The sequence below is a fragment of the Nicotiana tabacum genome, chromosome 1 (assembly GCF_000715075.1).
Source record: "Nicotiana tabacum cultivar K326 chromosome 1, ASM71507v2, whole genome shotgun sequence".
Taxonomy (NCBI): domain Eukaryota; kingdom Viridiplantae; phylum Streptophyta; class Magnoliopsida; order Solanales; family Solanaceae; genus Nicotiana; species Nicotiana tabacum.
In genome coordinates this window covers 109,534,504-109,559,167 of record NC_134080.1, presented here as the reverse complement: position 1 = coordinate 109,559,167, position 24,664 = coordinate 109,534,504, and the positions used below count along the sequence as shown (strand labels likewise).

The 24,664-nt window shown below is 38.8% G+C and overlaps 1 protein-coding gene and 1 long non-coding RNA gene across 2 annotated transcripts; one reads left to right on the top strand and one right to left on the bottom strand.

Annotated features, from left to right (window-relative positions):
• Window positions 1-209: 209 nt before the first annotated feature.
• LOC107783507 (uncharacterized) lies at window positions 210-3,328 on the bottom strand. Its single transcript, XR_001647464.2, has 2 exons — window positions 2,753-3,328; window positions 210-498 (listed from the first exon to the last, which is right to left on the bottom strand). It is a non-coding gene; the product is annotated as an uncharacterized LOC107783507 (long non-coding RNA).
• Window positions 3,329-14,351: 11,023 nt separating this feature from the next.
• LOC142163441 (uncharacterized) lies at window positions 14,352-15,167 on the top strand. Its single transcript, XM_075220729.1, has one exon. The coding sequence runs from the start codon at window positions 14,352-14,354 to the stop codon at window positions 15,165-15,167; it is 816 nt and encodes a 271-aa protein (XP_075076830.1).
• The last annotated feature ends 9,497 nt before the right edge of the window (window positions 15,168-24,664 follow it).

Genomic DNA, 24,664 nt, shown 5'->3' with positions numbered 1-24,664 from the left:
CTGCAGCCTCTCGAGGGTAAATACAAACGTTTTTGTACCGATCCGTGAGACTCTACTAAACCGGCTCATGACTCGTGAGACTTATGTAACCTAGGCTCTGATACCAACTTGTCACGACCCCAAATGTCGGTCGTGATAGTGCCTATCATATTACTAGGCAAGCCAACCAGTCAACTGACCACAACCTATTTTCCTTTAGTAAGAACCCATTTTCAACACAAGTTTTAAATACCAATTTCATAATAACCGTTAGAGTAACAGAAGATATGCGGAAGTCAAAATAATAGAAAACTACACAACTCAAACGGATCTGGTGTCATGAGTCTAGAGCCTCTAATACAAGTCTGAATACCTACTAGATTAATAGTCTAGAAAATGCGGAAAATAACATGATAGAAGGGAGAAAACAGGGCTGCGAACGCCATGCAGCTACCTCGAACTACCCGATAGAAACTGAATCAGCTGAAGATGTTCACTCAGCCGCTCGGGCACCTGGATCTACATACAAGGTGCAGGGAGTAACGTGAGTACGCCAACTCAGTAAGAAACTAAAGTAAATAATAGACTGAAGGCAGTGACGAGCAGTTCAAAACATATAACTTTAAAATCAGGTCTGTCATAAAAATCATCATTTCCAGTTTAAACATTGAAATCAGTTACTTAACAATATGTCCAAAAGAAGCTTATTTAAAAGAAGAGTGAAAACAGTGGAAACATCATAACAGGGTCCCTTGGCAAGGAATCACTTAGAATATGGCCCCTCAGGTAGCCTATCAGTCACTCGTGACTCAAATCTCGTCACGCAGTACTCACTCTCAGCACTCGGATTATCTATATCTCATATTAACAGAAATCATAGTAACCGCTGCGGTGTGCAGCCTGATCCATGTATTTATAGTCGACTACGCTCACGGGGGTGTGCAGACTCCGGAGGGTCTCCTACAGCCCAAGCGTCATATCGCTGCGGCGTGCAGCCCGATCCATATAAGTATCGTTATGGCGTACAACCCAATCCATAATGTATAGATATCATATCCTCACTATTAGGTTCTCAACTTCTCTCAGTCATTAACCTCACACAGTCTTTAACCTCACTGCCTCTCGGACAACAATGAAATTTAGGGAACTCAGGCCAAACAGTCCTCACAATCAGGAGTAGTGTAATAAAACCAGTTTTAAATATTTAAGTAGGTAAAACATGTCTGAGGATTTGCTTCTAGCAAGTAAAGTGAGGAAATTTGTTAAAACTCCCTCTAAGGGTTTCTACAGGTTGGCACACATGGCATACAGCCCATAATACAATATAAATATCCAAAATACGGGATAACATAATATTTCCAAATCAATTACGCGGCTTAATAGTCGCTACGGGACGGACCAAGTCACAATCCCTACTGGTGCACGCCATACGCTCGTCACCTAGCATGTGTGTCACCGCATTTATCAAAAACAAGTCAAATACCAGGGTTTTGTACCCTCAGTTCCAGATTTACAGTGGTTACTTATCTCAAACCGATGAAAATGATTCGTTCAACCCTCCGAAACTCACCACAAGGCCCCCAAGACCTCAACCAAAGGCACCAGCACTTCCTAAAACCTTAATCAAACTTGTTCCAATTATCAAAATACCTCAAACAACATCAAATCACCCAAAACACATCGGATTCAAGCCTAAGTTTCTAGAATCTTCCAAATTTTGCTTTTGATAAAAACCCCAATCAAACCACGCCCGAATGACCTGAAATTTTGCACACACATCCCAAATGACCCAACGAAGCTACTGAAACTCTCAGAATTCCATTCCGACCCATATATCAAAATCTCGCCTATCAACCGGAAATCGCCAAAATATCAACTTCGCCAATTCAAGCTTAATTCTACTCCGAACTTCCAAATTTCATTTCGATCATACTCCTAAGCCATAAATCACCTCCCGAAGCTAACCGAACCATCGAAAATCACGTCTGAGCCCTCTAACACATAAGTCAACATCCGATTAACTTTTCCAACTTAAACTTTGTTAAGCCTTACCAAAACCATTCCGGATTCGATCCGACCAACCCGATACCACAAAACACGGATAACAAAGCATAAAGAAGCAGAACTAGGGAAAACGGAGCGGTAACTCATGAGACGACTGACCGGATCGTCACATCATGAATTAACTTTTCTAAAGTTTTTAGATTTGGGGTAAGACCAAGAGTTATGGAATAAATTTGTGGAGAAGGATGTAAATTAATTATGAAATTATGGACTAACTTATGAATTCTTATTTGCTTTTTTGGTGAAACTTGTTACTGATTCTATTTATCAAAATGTGTACAAAGATTAGGCTTAACATTTGTTCCTTGATTAACAGGAATCGATTAGCACTTAAAACGCCACTAGTTTAAGCTATTGACCATTTTGAAACAAGAATTACGGGACAATCAATGCGTATTCATAATTTCAAATATTAAGGATGATGTTTAACTTTTACTTTTAAATACAAGATGCAAAAAAGAAAAGATAATAATTTGAAATAGTGCTTTGAAAGAAAATTTCGAGCATAATAAGAGATATAGGAGATTATTAATCTTCACTGTAAGAGACTGCAATGTGGTAGAAAAACCAATGTTCTCACTCGAAGCTAAAAACACACAAATGACACAGATAGCATAACAGAACCGTAAATCAAAGCTTGTCAGAAGTTTAACATATTTTTTCATTTTTAGCAACAAACACAAGCAAATACAGATTTAGGAATGTGTACCTAATGCCTGAGTCAGGAATTGAATCGGCCAAACTCGAGCACAAATGAAGATGACAAGACCCAGCAAGTAGCCATATTTGGAGAGTTTAAACACTCCTAAAGTAGGGAAACAACAGCTCAAAAACCAAATAAATGCCTAGAACTCCTAATTGGTAAAGTTCAGCAATGATGAACAGCAAAAACAATCCCGAACAAGAGGAAGGAAATTTCGAACCCAGGCAAATCAATTCGGAATCGACAACAAATAAACGCAGCTTTGATTGTGAATCATTTGAATCTGAAACAACCAATCACTCTGTTGTTCATCCTTTTTTTTATAGCTTTTCATTCTTTTTTTGGTTTTCTCGATCTTAAATTTTGAAGTGCAAACTTCTTCTTCCAGCAGCCTAGGTGTGTGGGTGTAATTGATGTGTGTGTATTTTGAGAAATGAAAAAAGCACACAGAAGAAGGGAGCTGGGGTCACGCCGTTTTTTGGGTCGGTGAGAGAGGAGTACGATTTTCCTTAGGACTTTTAATGTGTGTCTAGGTTAGAAAATGAGAGAAGGGTTAGGTTTTAATGAAAATAGAGTTTTGGCCGTGGGTATTGGTATGGTATTGGGCCAATTGAAGCTGGCTTAGTCCGATTTTAATTCAAAAACAAACCCCTTTTCCTTTCATATTTTTCTTCTTTTTTCTTTGATTTTAAAATCTAATAATATCCTAAATCAATCTAATTTGTAAAATTAAAATTATTTATCTATTAAAACAACTAATTAACTTAAAACAAAATAAAAGCACTAATTTCTAAAGACTAAAAGTTAAACATATATAAAAATGACTATTTTTGTGATTTTTTCCTTAATAATGCAATTAACTCAATGTAATTAATTCCTAAATTCAAATTGAACCTAAGATGACATGAAATTAAAATATGACAATTTTTTATGATTTTTTCTTATGATTTTAAAAATATTAAATATGCATGAAATGCAACTAAATAAAGAAAATCTCCTAAAATTCATTAAAATTATTCTTGATTTATTTTTAGGAGTTTTTTTCATGTATGACAAAATTTAGGTGCTCACAATGACTAATCCAGACTAGAACATGATAGGTCAAGGTTCGGCCTCGTGTTATATCGAGCCATAGTGCGAAATTAGATTGCTGAGCTCATAACTCAAAGACCAATCAAGGTCGAGATCGGCCAAGATCAAGATCAAGCAAAATAGAGATCGAGCGAGACCGATAGAAGTTTACCAAATCAAGTAATGGTAAGCCGAAATATATATTTGTAATCGAGCAAGGATCATGGCGGAATCCCATCACTATTGAGATAAGGCTGATTAATTAGCCAATAATGAGATTTCTTACTGTATTTAGAGGTGTACCAAGACTAGGCCTCCTCTACTATATAAAGGGGGTCTGATCATTTGTAAAACACATCACATTTATGCAATACAAAGCAATATATTGTCTTCTCTTAAGCTTTCAATATTCTGTTACTTTGTTCATATTTCAATAGAATCTTTACTTAGTTCGAGGGTGATCTAGCTCGAGTGCCAAACCTATACGTTTCATTTGGTTTGCATTTATTTCTCTTTATAATCAATTACAATATCAATTTACATATTTTTCCAATTTGTGCCAAGTAAAATCACGTATCGTTAAAACCACGTATAAATTCAATTGTTATCCGTTTTTAGGGTAAACGTGTGTGTGTGTGTGTGTGTGCATATTTATATATATATATATATATATATATATATATATAAAGTACTACTCCATCCATTTCAATTTAGATAACACACTTCGCTTATTGAAAGCCAAATTGTGTAAAGTTTAACAAATAATTTAAAATATATTTTGTTATCATATTGACATGAGAAAAATTAGAACTTATATTACTTTTTGTATAGTTTTTAAATATTCAAAGTTTAATTAAGTTGAACTAATTTAATTTAGCATTAACATTTAGTTAAATTAATTTTCTATAAGCGAAATGTATTATGTAAATTGAGAGAGAGGGAGAATATATTATTTGAATGTATATAATTATAGGGTCAAATCTCTGCATGGTCAGTCTCAAGTGTTAACGCTACTCTATTTAATTAAGTATAAAAAGGAAAGCCCAACAGAATATATTTATAACTTCCTTGTACTAATTATATGGAGTACAGGTTGGATGTAATATGTATGTTACAGAATTAAGTTTCACTTTTCACCCAAAAGACAGCATGATAACTGTTACGCAACGCCTTCCTGATGATCTTTGGAAGGGCAACGTAAGGCTAAGCAACCGATGTCAGTGCGGTTGCTGTCCGCCAATGAGGTCCTCGCCGCACGCTAGACTAGATTGTCAATGCCGTGCGGGAAAACCAATGTCGTAAGCAAATTGCGGAAGCTGAGAGAGAATTGGGTTTTGAATGATGATGATGATTTTATTGCTGAATGAAAATGATGATTACAATGATGTGGTGTCGAGGGGGAGAGACACCAGAAAATGCTGATTGAAATGTTTGATTGTTTGGTCCCCCTTAATAATGCTTAAAAAAAATAAACCAACATTACAAGACTAGTCCTAATAAAGCTGTAGAAGCACACTGAAAATGAAAATGATGTAAACTAGCCTATGATTACAATGAAAAGGACTTAGATTATTACAAGGAAAAACTAAGTCCGATGGCAGCATCTTTGTCTTGCGGGTCAGGGTCTGCGCGCGCGTTGCTGTGGGCGCGCGCGACACTTGATGTGCTGGCCTGAGGCTGGGCACTGGTGCTTGGCATCAGGGTCTGTGCGCGAGGCGCTGTTGGAATGGGCCTGCAGCTGGGCGCTGGCGAGGCATCAGGATCTGCGCGCGCGGCATTGTCAGGGCGCGCGGCGTTGTTGTCAATAGCCAGCCCTTGGGCGCTGGCGAGAGGCATCGGTGGGGCGACAGAGGCACATGCGCGCTTGTCACTTGGCGCAGCCAAGACCACGGGGCCGACCATGGCGCTAGGCATTGTGAGGCTTGCTAGGCCGCCATGGGGCGCGGCCAAGGGGTCATGGGGCATGTCTGGAAAGCAGCCCATGACATTCTCCCCCACCTGAGTTGGCGCCGTCCTCGGAGCCTTATGATGATGATGATGATGATGATGATGATGTTTCTGATGGTTGTTGGATGGGAGGTCTGCGCCCCTCTGTTGTTTGAGCTTGCTGTTGTAGCGAAGCAATGATTTCATGCGGCTGACATGGAAGACTGGATGGATCTTCCACCAGGATGGAGTTTTGACCTGGTATGTGGACTTCCCAATGCGTTTTTCAATGGGCAGGGGCCCGATGTATTTTTGTTGCAGCCGAGGGTCATGGGTCCTTTCTGCAAACAAGTACTGCTTTGGGATGCGTAGCATTACTTTATCCCCTGGTTGATGTTGGGAAAAGCAACGCTTTTGTTCGGTGAACCTTTTTGCCCGCTCTTGGGCCCTGATGAGATAGCTCCGCACTATCTCCATGTTGCGCTCCCATTCGCTCGAGAAGTTGGCAGCTCGAGGAGATTTCGGCATGGTTGATGCATTCACCGTTTGCGGGAGAAGCGGTTGTTGTCCGGTAACAATTTCAAAAGGGCTCTTGTTTGTATGATGGCTCTTTTGAGAATTGAAACACAGTTGAGCAGCATCCAGGAGCTTCACCCAATGCTTCTGTGATCCGGTTGCGAAGTTGCGGAGATATTCCTCCAGCATGTCATCGAACCGGTCTGTCTGGCCATCCGATGGTGGATGGATATTTGTGTTGTGACTCAATGTTGACCCAAAGCACCTGAAGAGATGGGTCCAGAAGTTGCTAGTGAAGCGTGAGTCGCGCCTACTAACAATGTTTTTGGGCAGGCCCCAATGTTTGACAATGTGCGAGAAGAAGAGTCGAGCTGTATCTTCTGCTGAGATGTTTTGCGAGGCTGCTATGAAAGTTGCATAGTCTGAGAACTGATCTATGACAACCATGATGGATGCAAGATTGCCGACTTGGGGCAATCCCGTGATGAATCTGAGGGAAACACTTTCCCATGGTCTCTGAGGGACATGTAATGGCTGCGAGGGTCCCGGCTGTGATGAGTGATCCGACTTGTCCTTGTGGCATGGCTGACAAGTCTTCACACGATGATGAGCGTCACCAGTCTTTTGAGGCCGATGACATGATGACTGATTGTTGCTGCAAAGGGCAGCCTGAACTTGGGGTTCATGTCTGTTGACTACCTTCTCCAACTGCATGGCCGAGATGTTTTCAGCGGCCATCTTTATGGGAAAGCATGGTATGGTGCAGGGCTTGGCCCCATTTTCTCCCATCATCAGGAGCATGTTGGCAAATGGTACCGGAATGGTGTTGGTTTGCCTCATGAACTCTAAACCCACTATGATGTCGAAGTCATCTATGATTGCGATGCGCAGGTCGATGCTTCCTTTGTATGGGCCAAGTTTCACTGGGACATTTGTAGCTGTTCCACCCAGTGTCTGAGGTGGTGAGTTGATAGCCTTGACGCGGCCTTTGCTCTTTTGTACCACAAGACCTAGGCGCGCTACTTGCGTTGATGACAAGTAGTTGTGGGTGGCACCCGTGTCTATCAATGCGTGAAGGGGCTTGCCGTTCACTTTCAATTCGACGAACATGAGGGTCCTCGCTTGTTTAGGAGGTCCTTCGTCCATCTTTTCTTTCCCTTTCCTGGTGATCGGGACTGATGTTTTCTTAGGAGGACATGCACTGGTCCCCGCTAAGGCATGAGGGATAGAGCCAACAATTGCATTGAAGGCGCCTACCTGGTTGCCTTCAGATGTGTCTGATGCATCTGTCTCATCCTCGACAGTCTGATGAGCATTGACCTTGATGTTTGGGCATTCATTGTTCCAATGTGCCCCGCCGCAATGACGGCATTCTGAGGGAGGCTTTCTCCCCTGATTGTTGTTGATGGATGCAGCACTGTTGTTGTTGGAGGGAGGAGTCTTAGTTTTGGATGCACTCCGATCTCCCCCACTTTTGCTTGGGCCACCATTGCTGGGATGGTGCCCGTTGAATCCCCCTCGGACAGACGGCTGGGGCCTGTCGTTCTGAGTTCCCAAATGATAGTCGCCAAGGTATTCTGCAGCTTGAATGGCCTTGGGCAGGGTGTCTACCCGTTGTCGCTGTAGTTCCATACGGGCATGAGGTTTCAAACCTTCTATGAATGCGAAGAGTTTGTCTTTGTCCCCCATGTCGCGTATGTTTAGCATGAGTGCGGAGAATTCGCGCACGTACTCCCTCACTGATCTGGTGTGGCGGAGGTCCCGTAGCTTTCTCCTGGAATTGTATTCCACATTTTCGGGAAAGAACTGCAGGCGTATGGCTACCTTCAATTCGTCCCATGTCTGAAGAGTATCTTCACCGGCCTTGATGGCTTCGTGTTTGACCCGCCACCAAAGTTTGGCATCGCCCTGAAGATACATGGCAGCAGTCGCTACCTTTTTGGATTCCTCCAAATGGCCCACGGCATCGAAGTATTGTTCGATGTCGAAGATGAAGTTTTCCACTTCTTTAGCATCCCGGGATCCGTCGTATGGCTTTGGCTCCGGTATCTTAAGCTTTTGTGGAATGGGGGTGAGGTTTGCTGCACCCCTGATGTGATGTTCGCCTTCTCGAAGTAGGCTCTGTAAGGCAGCATTGACAACGTTGAGCTTGTCAGTCAAGTCGTTTATGGTTTGATGCATGGCAGTTAGTCTGTCTGCCTCATGTTGCTGATGGGCTAAATCGTCGGCACGCTCCTGTTGGAGGTCCTCAAATTTGCCATGGATGTTGGCAGTTTCAATGGCTGCCGTTTGTCGGTCCTCGTCGGAGTCACGACTGATGTTTGCAATGTCATTTTCGGCCTGCCGCATTCGGCGGTCCAGGTCGTCCAACCTTTGCACTAGGTTGTTGCTTTGATCAGGCACCGTTTCTACGATGGGTCGTAATCGGTCAACCGTCTCTTCTAGGGATGCTAGACGCTCCCCATGATTCACCATGGTCAGAAATGGTGATGATGGCAAATGTTCCCTCGTCCGATGTCGAGCCTAGGCTCTGATACCAACTGTTACGCAACGCCTTCCTGATGATATTTGGAAGGGCAACGTAAGGCTAAGCAACCGATGTCAGTGCGGTTGCTGTCCGCCAATGAGGTCCTCGCCGCACGTTAGACTAGATTGTCAATGCCGTGCGGGAAAACCAATGTCGTAAGCAAATTGCGGAAGCTGAGAGAGAATTGGGTTTTGAATGATGATGATGATTTTATTGCTGAATGAAAATGATGATTACAATGATGTGGTGTCGAGGGGGAGAGACACCAGAAAATGCTGATTGAAATGTTTGATTGTTTGGTCCCCTTAATAATGCTTAAAAAAAATAAACCAACATTACAAGACTAGTCCTAATAAAGCTGTAGAAGCACACTGAAAATGAAAATGATGTAAACTAGCCTATGATTACAATGAAAAGGACTTAGATTATTACAAGGAAAAACTAAGTCCGATGGCAGCATCTTTGTCTTGCGGGTCAGGGTCTGCGCGCGCGTTGCTGTGGGCGCGCGCGACACTTGATGTGCTGGCCTGAGGCTGGGCACTGGTGCTTGGCATCAGGGTCTGTGCGCGAGGCGCTGCTGGAATGGGCCTGCAGCTGGGCGCTGGCGAGGCATCAGGATCTGCGCGCGCGGCATTGTCAGGGCGCGCGGCGCTGTTGTCAATAGCCAGCCCTTGGGCGCTGGCGAGAGGCATCGGTGGGGCGACAGAGGCACATGCGCGCTTGTCACTTGGCGCAGCCAAGACCACGGGGCCGACCATGGCGCTAGGCATTGTGAGGCTTGCTAGGCCGCCATGGGGCGCGGCCAAGAAGTCATGGGGCATGTCTGGAAAGCAGCCCATGACATAACTAATGAGTTGCAACATATGAGTTGCAACATATGGGAATTAAGTTTATCTTTTTATGCTGAAGGTACATAGGGGAGGAAGATTTAATGAGGTTCCTGAATAGAGTAGAGATACACACCATTTTCCCACTCTTTGACGGAGCTAGCTCTCGAGACCGGAAGGATCACCAAATCTGCCTTCAGAAATTGGGTGGTAATTATATATATACACACATCTATAATCTTTTAATTTAATTTATATACACTAACAGATAGAATAAAAGACTCCAATACATATCAAATCACCTAAATGATTTACAAGTAAAAATTGGGATTAGTAACCTATATGTTAAAACGTGATGTGAAGATTTATTCATTATGCTATCAATGAATTGTAATTCAAGGACTAGCATCTTTTGATTTGACTTTTTCTTTGTTTGGGATTTATTGTTAGGTTAGAGCATACTATTTGAGGAAGTACTTGGCACATTCATTAAATGATACAAAAACGGCAGTGCACAGCTTCATAAGATAGCAAGTGGGATAGTGGGTTTTATAATACCTGTGGGTTCGCTCTTAGTGAGGGACTGTTGTCCACACAAATCCTTGCTCTCCATCTTTCACAACTTGTACTTCTCGGATTTCCAAAACACTTGCAAGACTATCTTCGAATCCATCATCTTTGTCTTTGTCGTCCATCCTTTTGACATTGGCGATCGCTGTGTTATCGATGGAGTTGATCAGTTATATATCTTTATTATTATTCAACACTAATAATTAACCTTCTCATATAAAACAATCGACACAAGCAGGGTAAAGAATTTTCATATTAATAGGCAAATAACCTGCCTTATTTTTAAACCATTTGGTTCCTTTTATTTTTTGCATGATTTTTTGAGGAGTTCTAGGTATTATTTTGTTGAGATAGTGTTTGTATCTTGATTTACTTTTCAACAACAATGACAATTTTCATGTAAACATTTTCAAAACTAGATAGTAGAATATTGATTTGGATTGGCGCGAATATGGTACAACCAATTTTAATTTCTTAATTAACATATGTGAATTTTTGGGTTTCAATTTATTTCCTTATTTTTTAATATTATCTATGCAGCTATTAGCGGAAGAGATGAATATATTGACCACAGTTTTCCTCCGTTACGACAATGAAAAAATCTACTACCCCAATGCAGTATTGATTACAAAGCCAATTATCAACTTCTTTCTATAGAAGCCCTGAAATGTGCGACTCCATTTCTTTTGATATTGATACCAACACTTCTAAGAAATGTGCGACTCCATTTCTTTTGATATTGATACCAACACTTCTATGGACACCATCATTGCCCTCAAAAAGGCCATTCAAATGTAAGAACTCTTGATGCCCCACCCCACGTTCCTTTATATAATTAATGATTTGTTTTCTGCGGTCGCTTGCTATAACCCACCAACACATTATTAGGTAAGAAGAAATTACCTATTGTTTTCCTGTCTTCCCCGAGATTTAAACATGAGATCTCATGGTTTTTCAGTCATTTTATTGACCACTAGGTTATTGTAAAAATTGTACGGAGCGCCTATTTGGTCGCCCTCATTTAACCTATACCCATTTTTTAAATTTTTTTTAACTTCTACCCACTTTTTAAACAACTTATGCCACATTTCTCCTCCTCCTTCTCCTCCTCAAAGTTATATCCGCCCTCAACCTCTTTCTGTAGTCCGTGACTAAAGGTCCTTACTTGATTGACTGGTGGTAATAGATGCGTTGAAGCAGCAACTAACTGAAACTATAGAAGCAGCAGCTAACTGAGACCAACAAGTTTGAATAAATAAATCAGCTTATCATAAATCTGTATAAGTGCGTTGAAAACTTTTCGTTGTAGAAAAAATGCACAGATTTTTTATCTGTTTATGCTGAGACTAACTGGTTTGAATCACAACGAAAACCCCTTTGTTTGTGCCATCTCTTAACATCATCTGTTTTGATGGATGATTTAGTTTAAGTCTCTGGGAAGTATGAAAACCATAAGCCAGTTACAAAACAAAAAACTTCAGCTCTAGAGCTGAAGTTCGCCAGTTACAAAAACAAAAACTTCAGCTCTAGAGCTGAAGTTCGCCAGTTACAAAAAAAAAATCTTCGTCAGTTACAAAAACAAAAACTTTAGCTATTACAAACAAAAACTTCAACACACTTGCTATTTCAGTTCCGTCTACAGTTTTGCGTGATTGTCTTTGCTACTTCAGCCTCGTCTGCTGAAGTTACGCGAAAAAGTGGGTACGCTTGTAGTTTTTTTGCAAAACGGGCACAAGTTAAAACATAACCCAAAAAGCGGATATAGATGCAAATGTCCCTAGGTTATTGGGTGCAATTTTGTGATATTTTTACCTATATATTATGTTCAATGTTAAAATATTAAACCCAATAAAACTAGCTATATCCGCGCCTCTAAACTTATCTTATTTTTCAAGCTACTAATCCTACTTTTTATATATAATTATCTATTAGTTAACCTGATTAACGTCTTCTAGTTTTCTCGATCCCAAACCACAGTGATTTTAAATCCCCTAAACATTAGGTGGTCATTTGGTTAACAAGATAAGGATATTGATCCAGATATAAAATTAGGGATTATGGTTATTCCATATTTGGTTGTGGATATTTGCAATATTGATGCGTATTAACTATAATATAAATACCCCTACTTTATTTTTGCAATATTTGTGCATTGGGAAAAATCAAGTTATTATATCAAATTAATTATGTGTTGATATGTCATGACACGTGGATCAGTAAATGAATGACAGTTGACGAAGAATAGTTGAAGAGGCACGAGCTTTAACAGGCACGAGCAAAGATCCAAGAAAACCAAAAGGAATGGGTGCTCGAACCTCTTGATAATTTGAAAAAGCATCGGAAGAATGAACCTAAATAGCAAAAGAGTATAGATATGTATTATTGGTAGTTAATGAGCATTAATTACGAAAAACGTTATATAGTCTGTACTGAAACAGTTACGATTGTCAATTATAACGTTACATTGAATGTCATTAATTATCCATAATAACTCCATTATGGAAGGAGAGAAACATATTACTTAGAAATAGCTATAAAAGGTGAGGAATGAGCATTTGTAAGGACACAAAATACTACTGAAATATACTGATTTACTTTGTTTTTTATCCAGCTATTATTTCCATCAATTATTCTTATTTCTATTTGATTATTAGTAACCCAAGTTCTTCTAAAAACAAGCTTTCACCGAAATTCTTATTTTTGGTTAAACAAATTGGTTCCGTTGTCAGGAATCTAATAATTATCTGCTTTCGAAATCGACTCTTTTATCATAAATAATCATGTCGAATGTCAACGACAATAACCAACACAATTTACCACTTCAAGAAGATCCACAACATCAACTGAACGAACAAGATGACAGAACCTCACCTCCATTGCCACAACATTCTCAGCGACAATCACAAGAGAGGACTCCTAACAGATCTGAATCGAATGAAAATGACAGACTTGCAAATGATCAAGTTATCGATGAAGCTCTTAAAAAATTAATTGCTCAACAGGTCAACAATGCTCTCCAGGCTTTAACCAGCCAGTTGTCGGTTAACACCAACTCCAAATAACAACACTTTTGAAAACCCTCGTTCTGGACTCGTTAATTTAGGCAGTGGTGGAACTCCCAGCGAGTATCGTGATGGAGAACCAGGTAACACAGTTAATTCTGATTTACAAAATTTAGTATTAACTTTGCAGAAATAGCTCAAGGAGCAGAGCGACCGCATAGAGCAAATACCTGGAGTACCGCCTGTAATCAAGGTAATAGATATGGACAAATATTCACAACAACCTTGGAAGCCAAGTGCTTCTCCCCTACAAATTTCGAAGAAATTCAAAATGTCGACATTCCGAAATACGATGGAACAACTAATCCACGTGACCATGTAATTGCATTCACAACCGGTGTAAAGGGAAATGACTTGACCAAGCAAGAAATTGAATCAGTATTGGTCAAAAAATTCGGAGAAACACTCACTAAGGGAGTATTAACATGGTAGTCTCTTTTGCCCGAAAATTCTATAGATTCTTTTGTTGAGCTTGTAGATTCATTTATCAAAGCACACTCGAGAGCTCAAAAAGTTGAAAAAGAATGGAGGATACTTTCAAAATAAAGAAAGGAGATTCGGAGTTGCTTAGAGAATTCGTAGATAGATTCCAGCGTGAGAGGATGATGTTGCCACGCGTACCTGATAACTGGGCAGCTATGGCGTTTGCTAGTAATCTAAATGAGAAAAGTTCAAAAGCCATGCGATGACTCAAGAAAAGTCTACATGAATTTTCAGCAACAACTTGGAATGATGTTTACAACAGATACAACACGAAGCTGCGGATAGAAGAAGATACCATCACTCAGTCTCGAAAAGAGGATAGGGTAAGTTCAAGACGTGCTGAAATTGAAAAAAGGTCCGGTAAAAATAGGTACGAGCCCTACATGAGACCAGCAGGAAAAGACTCGCGTTCAAAGCAGGATAACTCAAGGTACGATCATAGACCGAGAGATAAAGAGTCAGGTTCATCATCAAGGTTCGGAAAAAAGCGAAATGGAGGAGATACGCGAGATGATGATAGAATCTCGAAGGCAAAAATTGGTAGTTACAATTTTAATGTTAGCACATCAGAGTTAGTAGCAGTATTAAGAAGCATGGGAGATAAAGTACGATGGCCAAAAGAAATGAGATCAAACCCGAACAGGCAAAATCCTGATTTTTTGTGCAAGTTTCATAACGATCATGGTCACAAAACAACGGATTATAGATTGCTGCAAGGTAAAGTTGAACATTTGTTAAAGCAAGGGTATCTAACCGAATTGTTTAGTGAAAATGGTAAGCAAGCGTATATGAAGAACAGGCAGGAACCCCCTAAACCCCCTTCACCAAAGAGGACAGTTAATGGCATAAGCGGAGGAGGAGAAATTAATGGTGTAACATATACGACAACCAAGAAGGTTTCAAAAATTACAGTCACACATGGGAAGCGAGTTCAACGGGTTTTGGAAGAAGAAAGTATTACATGTGATGATGCAGATGCAGATGGCGTGCTAACCCCACACAATGACGCACTGGTAATATCTTTACTTTTGCATGACACTAATGTGAAACGAGTTTTGATTGATCCAGGTAGCTTTGTGAATACCATTCGGCTAAGAGTGGTAAACGAAATACAAGCTAAAGATAAGCTAATACCCAAGGCGCACACCTTATCTGGTTTTGACAACTCGAGCGCCGTAACAAAGGGGGAGATAATAATCACCACATTCGCAGAAGGAGTTGTCAAAGACACGAAGTTTCAGGTGGTAGAGATGGACATGGCTTATAATATGATTCTCGGTAGACCATGGATTCACGAAATGGATGCTGTGCCATCTACTCTACATCAAGTTATTAAATTCCCTTCACAATGGGGAATACGTCAAATCCGTGGTGATCAACAGACATCTAGGAGCATCAACTCCATAGCAGATTCAAGCGCAAAAAACGAAGAGAAATAGAAATCACAGAATCCAGTTGAGAATGCTGCAACATAAGCCTCAACTGAGCACGGGAGAACATATGTAGACTCGAGGCCTGATACCATCCAAGAGCTAGAGGAAAATGAAAACATCAAAACACGATTGAGGAATTGGAAGTTGTAGTACTATTTGCACCCTGGCCTGAAAGGAAAGTCTACATTGGGGCCAACCCAAGCCAAGAAATGAAAGGTAAGTTGACTAAATTTTTGAAAACCAACGTGGATTGTTTTGCCTGGTCCCATTCTGATATGACAGGAATACCTTCGGAAGTGATGACCCACAAGTTAAATGAATATCCATCATACCCACCTATCAAACAAAAGAAAAGAAAGCAAGGATCTTTCAAAAATCAGGTGATTCAAGATGAGGTACAAAAACTATTAAAAATTGGGTCCATCCGCGAGGTAAAATATCAAAATTGGTTAGCTAATACTGTAGTAGTACCTAAAAAGAATGGTAAGTGGCGAGTTTGTGTAGATTATACTGACCTAAACAAAGCTTGTCCTAAAGATTCTTTTCCATTACCGCATATAGATCAACTAATTGATGCCACTACAGGAAATGAATTTTTAAGTTTTTTAGATGCATATTCAAGGTATAATCAAATAAAAATAGATCCAAAAGATGAGGAAAAAACTTCATTTATAACAGAGAGGGGGACTTACTATTACAAAGTAATGTCATTTTGTCTCAAGAATGCTGGAGCCACATATCAAAGGTTGGTGACCAAAATGTTTCAAGAACATTTAGGGAAAACCATGGAGGTCTATATAGATGATATGTTGGTCAAGTCACAACAAGCAAGGGATCATATCCAATACTTGTCTGATACATTTCAAATTCTTCGTAAATTTAACATGAAGTTAAACCCTGAGAAATGTGCATTTGGAGTTTCATCAGGTAAGTTCTTGGGATTTCTTGTTTCTAACCGTGGCATTGAAGTAAATCTCGCGCAGATTAAAGTTATTGAGGAAATCCCTGATACACTGACAAGTAAAAAAGAAGTACAAAAACTAACATGGAGAATAGCAGATTTGGGAAGATTTATTTCAAAATCATCAGAAAAATGCTTCAGGTTCTTTTCAGCCTTAAAAAAGCAGGATCAATTTGAATGGTCTGAAGAATGTCAAAAGGCGCTTAAAAATTTGAAAGTATATTTGTCAAATCCACCGTTGCTTGCAAAACCAAAAGATGGGGAGAAACTACTCATCTACCTTGCTATTTCAGAAGTAGCGGTAAGCGCTGTGTTAGTTCAAGAAGACCAAGGTAAACAGTCTCCAATTTATTATGTTAGCAAGTCATTATTAGATGTTGAAACTCGGTATCCTCATCTAAAAAAACTTGCACTAGCATTAATTATGGTATCTAGGAAGTTAAGACCTTATTTTAAATATCATCTCATCTCTGTAGTAACCGCCTATCCCTTGCGTAATATATTGCATAAACAAGAATTATCAGGTAGATTAGCCAGGTGGGCCATAGAACTAAGTGAATATGACATTACATATGAACCTAGAACTGTAATAAAGTCACATGTTTTAGCAGATTTCGTGGCAGATTTTAGTCAAGGGATACAACTAGAAGCAGAAAAAGAACTGCAGGTATTTAACGGGTATAATCCAGGAACTTGGACCTTATTTACTGATGGTTCGTCATATATGAAAGGGGCAAGTTTAGGTATTATTTTTGTACCACCCACGGGAGAAACAATACGACAAGCCATAAAATGTCATCCTATAACTAACAATGAGGCAGAATATAAAGCTGTGATTGCAGGTTGAACTGGCACGAGAGCTTGGTATAGAACAAGTCGTAATCAAAAGAGATTCACAGCTCGTAGTTAACCAAATGCTAGGGACTTATATAGCCAGAGAGGCAAGAATGTAGCAATACCTAGAAAAGACACGTGAATTGGTCAGGCAATTCCAAACTTGGAAAGTCGTGCAGATACAAGGAGAGGAAAATGCTGAGGCTGACGCCCTAGCTAATCTTGCATCTGCTACAAAAGTAACGAATGACAAAAATGCTTCTGTGATTCATCTATTTTATTTCGTACTTGATCAAGACAAAAAATGAGGTAAATTTCAATAATCTAATTTGGGATTAGAGGAACGAGGTTGTCAATTTTTTGCAATATGGAATTTTACCTGAAGATAAGAAAAAGGCTCAAGCACTTCGCAAAAAGCTGCTCGATACTATTTAAAGAAAGGTAATCTTTATTGTAAAATGTTCGGTGGTCCTCTAGCAAGATGCCTCGGGCCTTCTCAAACAGAGTATGTGATGAGAGAAATACACAAGGGACATTGTGGAAATCACGAGGGAGGAAGATCTTTAGTAAAAACCATGATTAGAGCCAGCTATTATTGGCCAAAAATGGAAGAAGACGCGGAAAATTTTATAGCTAAATATGACAAGTGCCAAAGATACTGTAACAACATGCATCGGCCTACTGAATTATTACATCCGGTTATTGCACCTTGGCCTTTTATGAAATGGGGGATGGATATCGTGGGTCCACTAACCCAAGCCAAAGGCAAGGTAAGATTTCTGTTAGTACTCACTGATTACTTTACTAAGTGGGTAGAAGCAGGAGCTTTGAAACAGGTACGAGAAAAAGAGGTCAGAGATTTCATTTGGCGAAACGTCATATGCCGATTCGGGGTACCAAAGGAAATCGTATGTGATAATGACCCGCAATTTATAGGCACGCAAATTACAGAATTTTTTCAAAGTTGGCAAATTAAAAGGATTACTTCAACGCCTTACCATCCGGTGGGTAATGGACAAGCGGAATCAATGAATAAAATTATTATAAACAACTTGAAGAAAAGGTTGGAGGAATCTAAAGGCAATTGGCCAGAGTTGTTACCTGGAGTCTTGTGGGCTTATCGAATAACCGCAAAAACAAGTATAAGGGAAACACCGTTCTCACTTGTATATAGAGCTGAAGCTTTAATTCCAGTCAAGATAGGGGAACCAAGCACGAGATATACAAATGCAACTGAGGACTCAAATGAAGAAGAGATGCGAGTAAACCTGGATTTACTTGAATAAAGGAGGGAAGCTGCATTAATAAGGATGGCAGCGCAAAAACAAGTTATGGAACGATACTATAACCAGAAAGCTCATCTCAGATACTTCAAGATTGGGGACTTCGTACTCAAGAAAGTTTTCCAATCAACGAGGGCAGCTAATGCAGGAAAGTTAAGTCCAACTTGGGAAGGACCTTATAAGATTCATGGTATCGCAGGAAAATGAGCATACGAACTAGGAACATTGGATGGCAAGATTCTACCTTCAAAGTGGAATGTTGTTCATCTGAAGAGATACTATTTCTAAGGAAAAGAAATACTCATGGGCAGGTACCCTCATTAATAACTTTTATTTTTGAATTGTTAAAATTTTACTAATGATTTTAGATGATAGGCAAAAAGCTAGCCCGGATGAATTACGACCTGAAAGGACACGTAGAAAGAACATAATTCCCAGTCTAGGGTTACAACTATTCTGATGGAAATTTAAATGGGTTAAGTAGTCTTCATCTAAAATCGTACCTCCGAGTCCCGTATGTTTTTTCTTTTCAGGAAAAGGACCGTATGGAAAGAATAATCAAGTGCTCGAGATTTCATACTTTAAAGCTCAAACACTTGGGGGACTATATAATATACATATGATATATGTATAAAGAAGGCAAAGAAGACTGAAAACAATTAAAGTTCAAGTCAAGCCCAAAAGTCTACTCATCAAATGTATCAAGTTCAAAGCAAAGTCACGAGCCAATATCACAAGCCAATCAAAAAACCTTCATGTAGATTTCAAAATCTGATGATGTCTAGGTTAAAGGCAGTATTTAACCATGGGTTATAAAAACCTTTGGATTTTCTTTTTTGAAAATGTGTTGTAAACGAAACAGTTGCAAAAAAGTTATAGAAAATACTTAAATACATGTAAGATGATACACAAGCCAAACAAAAAACCTTCATATAGATTTCAAAATCTTATGATGCCTAGGTTAGATGCAGTATTTAGCCATGGATTATAAAAAAACCTTGGATTTTCTTTTTTGCAAATCTGTTGTAAAGAAAACAGTTACGAAAAAGTTATAGAAGATATTTAAATACATGTAACATGATAGTTAAACTTGACAAAGTTCAAATGAAAACTTTAACAAAGTTATTTCAAGAAACATGTGTATTCCTTTTTCTTTTTTCGTTTATTTACACCGTTATGAAGTTGAGACATCTTCTTCATTAAATGTCGTATATAAAAGGGTCCTCTTTTATAATTTCATGTCTGATTCAAAGATACATGAAGTTAGTAAAGCATTTTATAAAAAAAATGCAAAAAGGGTAAGACGAAAACCCACGAATTAAAAAAGCAAGACCTTGAATTTATATAATGAAACAAGGCAAAAAGAGTAAAACGAAAACTCAAGATAATTAAGTTGAAACAAAAACTTTATAATATTAAGACTAAGTCATAAACTGATTGTCATATTTTTTCAAAATGCCCCAAAAAAGTCTGGGGACTTGTCATTTCCAAAAACTGAACCCCCAAATGGGGTAAAATCACATTCCACCAAGAGAAAAAAGAAAGAAAGGGAACTTCATAAACTTTCACTGGGGAGCAGAAGAAGAGTCTAAAGTAGCATCATCAGCAGGCTCGATTTGATTTGAAGGAGCTGGGACATCCACCGCGCCTACAACATGTCAAATATGTCTTGCTCAAATTTTTAGCAACATTCAAGATCCAAACGAAGTGCTGTTACATGCTTCTTGATCATCAAATACATCAAGGAGATGCATATCATTCTACGTTCGAAAAATACGCCACTAAGGCCCTCGAATCACATAGAATAAATCAGAGGGAAGAATCAAGGGATAAACAGAGTTGTAACCTGTTTATCAATAAAATCCTTTTTTCTTTCTAGTTGTTTGTGATTGGAGTTTTATTTTTTGGTGCAAAGTTATTGCAAACACACATTACACTCTTAAACAATCTCTCACCTCTTGTGTCATAATTCAAATCTGGCATCTAGGCCGTGACAGGGCAACCAACGATATATCCATTATCCCACTAAGCAAATTCACTAATATGCATGATAATAATGATGATATGAAAAAAATCACAATAGTAATAAAGGAGTGTCATGCTAGATAAATGATAATACAACTGTTTATACACAACATACCATAAACTCAAAAGAGATCAAGTCATGGAGCAACTAAGTATCACCCCATAAACCCAAAATAGATTAAGTCATGGAGCAACTAAGTATCTGAGCTAATATGAGATGCTACTCAAAAAGAGGTTAAAAACATTGAAAGTAAGATAGTAGCTGATGCTGCATCCGCTACCTAGTGGATGACTCACCTCAACTTATAGGACTGGCTGTTAGATCTGATTTTAATGATAAAAATAATATATTTGCTCTTTGTATAGGAACTTATGGATAGCATTCAATATTGAAGAAATTAATCAGCAAAAATCAAGAAACGCATGGATTGGCATAGAAGATTGAAGGAATCAATCAGAGGCAATCATGAAAAGAAGACGTGATTAAATGAAGCGTTGATACTGACGGAATCAATTAAGGCTAAACTAAAGGAATCAAATCAATCAAGTATATCGAAGATATTACAAAATAATCAATCAAGTATCTAAATCTGGAAGGATCAAGATTCCAGGATCGCACAAGGGAAATCATTAAAGCCTCTCGTCAGTTAGAGCCGTTGCGGAATAACCTTATTCTTGGAAAGAATCAATCTCACCATAGCAGGGGAGGCATCATTAGCCTTTTCTTTGTTTTTAAGAGAACTTGAGTTCTTGAAGGAGGAAGCCATGGTTAGCAGAAGGTAATAAGAGTTCCTTAAAAGAAGACGATTAAAGAAGAGTGCAAGCAATAAAAAGTAGAATGCAAAGAAGTTGAGATAGCTTGAAGAACTGTGAAGTGTAAAAAAAGAAGAATGAGGCGTATAAGTAAAGAAATAGGCGGCGAAAATCGTGACCATGATTCCTCGACAACCGGCAAAAATATTTCTAAATCTTGGAGTGACACATGTTCGGGGCATTAAATGCAGAGAGACGTGCGTCTAATCAAGAGTCAGAAAATTTTCAGAAGGGATCAAAACTTTTCCTGCCAAGAAAGGTATTTTCACCAACTTCCAGATGATACAAAGATGTGCCACCAAAAAGCAGGGGGACTATCTGTATAGGGTAAAATCGGTTCATATTAAATACTCGAATAATAGAGCGACAGTGGAACTAGAGACAGATGAAAAAAGAGGCAACTGGAATCCAAGACCGTGGACAGCACTTTCGGTTGGCACCGGCCAGACTTTGATGGGAATATTGCTAACAAGGATGAACGAATATTTGCCACTCGATGACATTCAATGAAGAATATTACTCAATATTAAATACACAATTACAGAGAATTTTGGCATTCTAGCTTGCCGTTTCACATTCATCAATGGCCCCCATAATTGTCATTTAAGAGTAGCTTGATCATAAGACCTTGTTCCCTAGGTTTAACTATAAATTGTGACCTCAACATCCATTTCATGGGAGGAAATTTCTAAAACTTATGCTAAACATTGTTCTAAGCTCAATAATACTCTATTTTCTGTCTTTTGATATTCTTATGTTGTCTTCGGAAGCTATGCTTAAACTGATTTTAAAAGGTTAAGGGGTAAAAGCTTGTGAAATCATGATATTTCTGCGGTTAAAAAAACTTCTCATTAAGGATAATATGGGTAAAATAAATAGTTTAAAGTTAAATTATTTCTAATTCTGAAAATATATTAAGTATTCTTTTTGAAACGGATTAATAAAAAATATGTCATCTAAATTGAAATTACGGGAAGAGTTGCTAAAATTTCATAACATACCAAAAAGTCGTGCAACTCAAAAAGAGGGATTGGGTTGTTATACCTGGCCTCCACTACCACTGTCGGGCTTTGACCGGCACACACGGAACATCTAATTATTCCCATGCCAACTACACTCACCACACCCAAAACACACCTTCCTATATGACCCACTAACAACCCCAATAATTGTTAGCTCCCATAACATTTATTCCATAAACTGAAACATCATTAGCTCTTGTTTGGATGATACTACACTAGCTCCCATAATATTTATTTCAATAAAATATATCTTGTCTAGAATTGTTAGATGGTTGGATAGGCAATGACTCCAAATCACGCTACATCTTACAAGTCAAGAGGTAATGTGCCTAGATTCAGGTAGAAATTGACCTCTTGAAACTAAGTCGAAGAAATTTTGGTGGGGGTATAATCTTTTGGATAATTATAGTGAGGAAGGTTTTGTTTAACCAAAAATGTGATTCTTTGGTCAAAGCTAAAGACAAATAGAAATTCGGGCTACTGATAATCAGGAGACGAAAAAGAAATAATAGACTTTTTGAAAATGACAAATAAGTAGTAAATAGATTTGTATTCCAATGTAATATTTATGATATCCTCTGTCCTTACAAATGACGAGACCTCCTCTTTTTATAGTTGATTCTAAGTAAAGGAGTAATACCTTAGTCTTAATGAGACAATTATGAGCAATAAATAATATTAAATAAGACGCTACACAATCATTCCTATTTAATACCAATTCTCTAACGTATTGGGTATTTAATATTGAATTTGGACTCCTTTTCGTCATCATATCCATGTCTTCAATGCCTTCTGATCTCTTGGCTTTAAATGACCTAAATAGGTACGAAGCTTGTATTATTCGAATTGCCTCTCGTGCCTATTTAGCTTTTCTTTCCCCGTATCTGTTGTCACTCGTGCCTCTTAACTGATCATCATGTTTTGACCATTCCTCGTGTCATGCCACGTCACCTTCAATGTAAATTTAGTTTTTCCCAATACAGATAGTCCCCCCACTTTTCATTTATTTATCAATTAAATATCTGGGAAGTGGATCTTCATAAAAAGGGAATTTTTGCCGTAATTAATTCTATGACAGTACTGACGCTTCAATTGTCCCTTCTAATTAATGCTTTGTATATGTGTCACCTTTTATTTAATTCTCTACACACGTGTCACTTTCTGATTGGTTCTGCAATTCTGCACCCTTTTTTCAAGGCTTCTTTATTCCCACTATTCACGAAGTGATAGTTGCCTTTATTATAGGCTTTCCGTCATTATACTTCTAAGTTTGACGGTTGTCATTATAAACATATTTAACCCTCTTTCTTTTGTCTTCTTTTTCATAGACCTTCAACAAGCAATTTATTATTCACTTTTGCTTTTTCTCCCCTTTAGTTCATCCTTCTTCAACAATGTCATCTCCAAAACCTAACCCTAGAAAAGTTCCAATTCTAGATCACTTCCCCAATGCCCTCGTAAGACATAGGAGAGGCAGAGGAGGTAGGCTTCGGAGCTTGAGCCTAGGATCCACTCGTGGTGATTCATCTGGTTCTGCTTCTTCTTCTTCTGGTATTAGGAGTTCTATCCCAAAGACCCCTTCTTCTAAAGGTAAAGAATTTTCTGAACCTACTCAGGAACCTTTAGTTGAAGAAATCGTACCCAATGATTTATCTTTTGGGAATGATAGAATATCTCTCCAAGAACAAGTTAAAAATTTAGAAAAAGTTAACACATATCCTTCTTTAATAACTGAACTTGTGATTCCTACTGTTAGGAAAGATTGTAATTGGAGAGATAATCTTCGTATGATGATTTCTGTCCCCAACCAGAGAATTTCTTCTTTCAGAATTGGATTCTCTTTCGTTTATACTTATCCCTTTACTTTGGGATTTAATCCTGCCATTGACCCAGTTATACTTGAATTTTGCCGCTTTTACAAAATTTGCTTAGCACAAGTAGGTTCTCTTGTTTGGAGAGCAGTGGCTTGCTTAAGGTATTTGTCTACCAAAGCCAATGCTAATTTTACCTTTTCCCATCTTATTCACCTATACCACCCCAAATTATTCCGCCTTGGAGTTTTTACCTTGACTGCACGAAGCAAGAAGGTTTTGGTAAACTCCGAAGATGACAAGGATCGAGGGTGGTATTGTCATTACGTTGCTGTATGTACGGTGGATTTGTTGGGTGAAACAAACATTCCCTTCCCTGAGAAGTGGAATTTTGCACGTAAGTTTTTCTTTTTCTTACCGTATCTACTTTTTAAGAATTTTGATTTCTTTTCTAATCTCGTCTTGTTTTGGCTTTTTTTAGCAACCATGGGAGATGTGGAACACGTTCCTAACTTTCGTGGTTGGGTAGATTCAATTTTGAAGATTGCGCCTATGGAGGCGAGAACTTGGAAATCAATTTCTCTTTTGAATGGTTGGAAAGTGAAGTCCCATGGTATGTATTTCCTTATGCTTTGCCGTATATTGAATTCTTTCTTATTTTAATTTTTTATCCCTCTTTTTATCAGGATTTAGTATCAGGGGTATGACAGCTGAGGTAGCCGTTGCCATTCGAGCGTCTTCAACCGCTTCACTT

What these genes read in the sequence shown, in the direction of transcription:
- LOC142163441 (XM_075220729.1), top strand. Translation starts at nt 14,352, where the DNA reads ATGAGATCAAACCCGAACAGGCAAAATCCTGATTTTTTGTGCAAGTTT.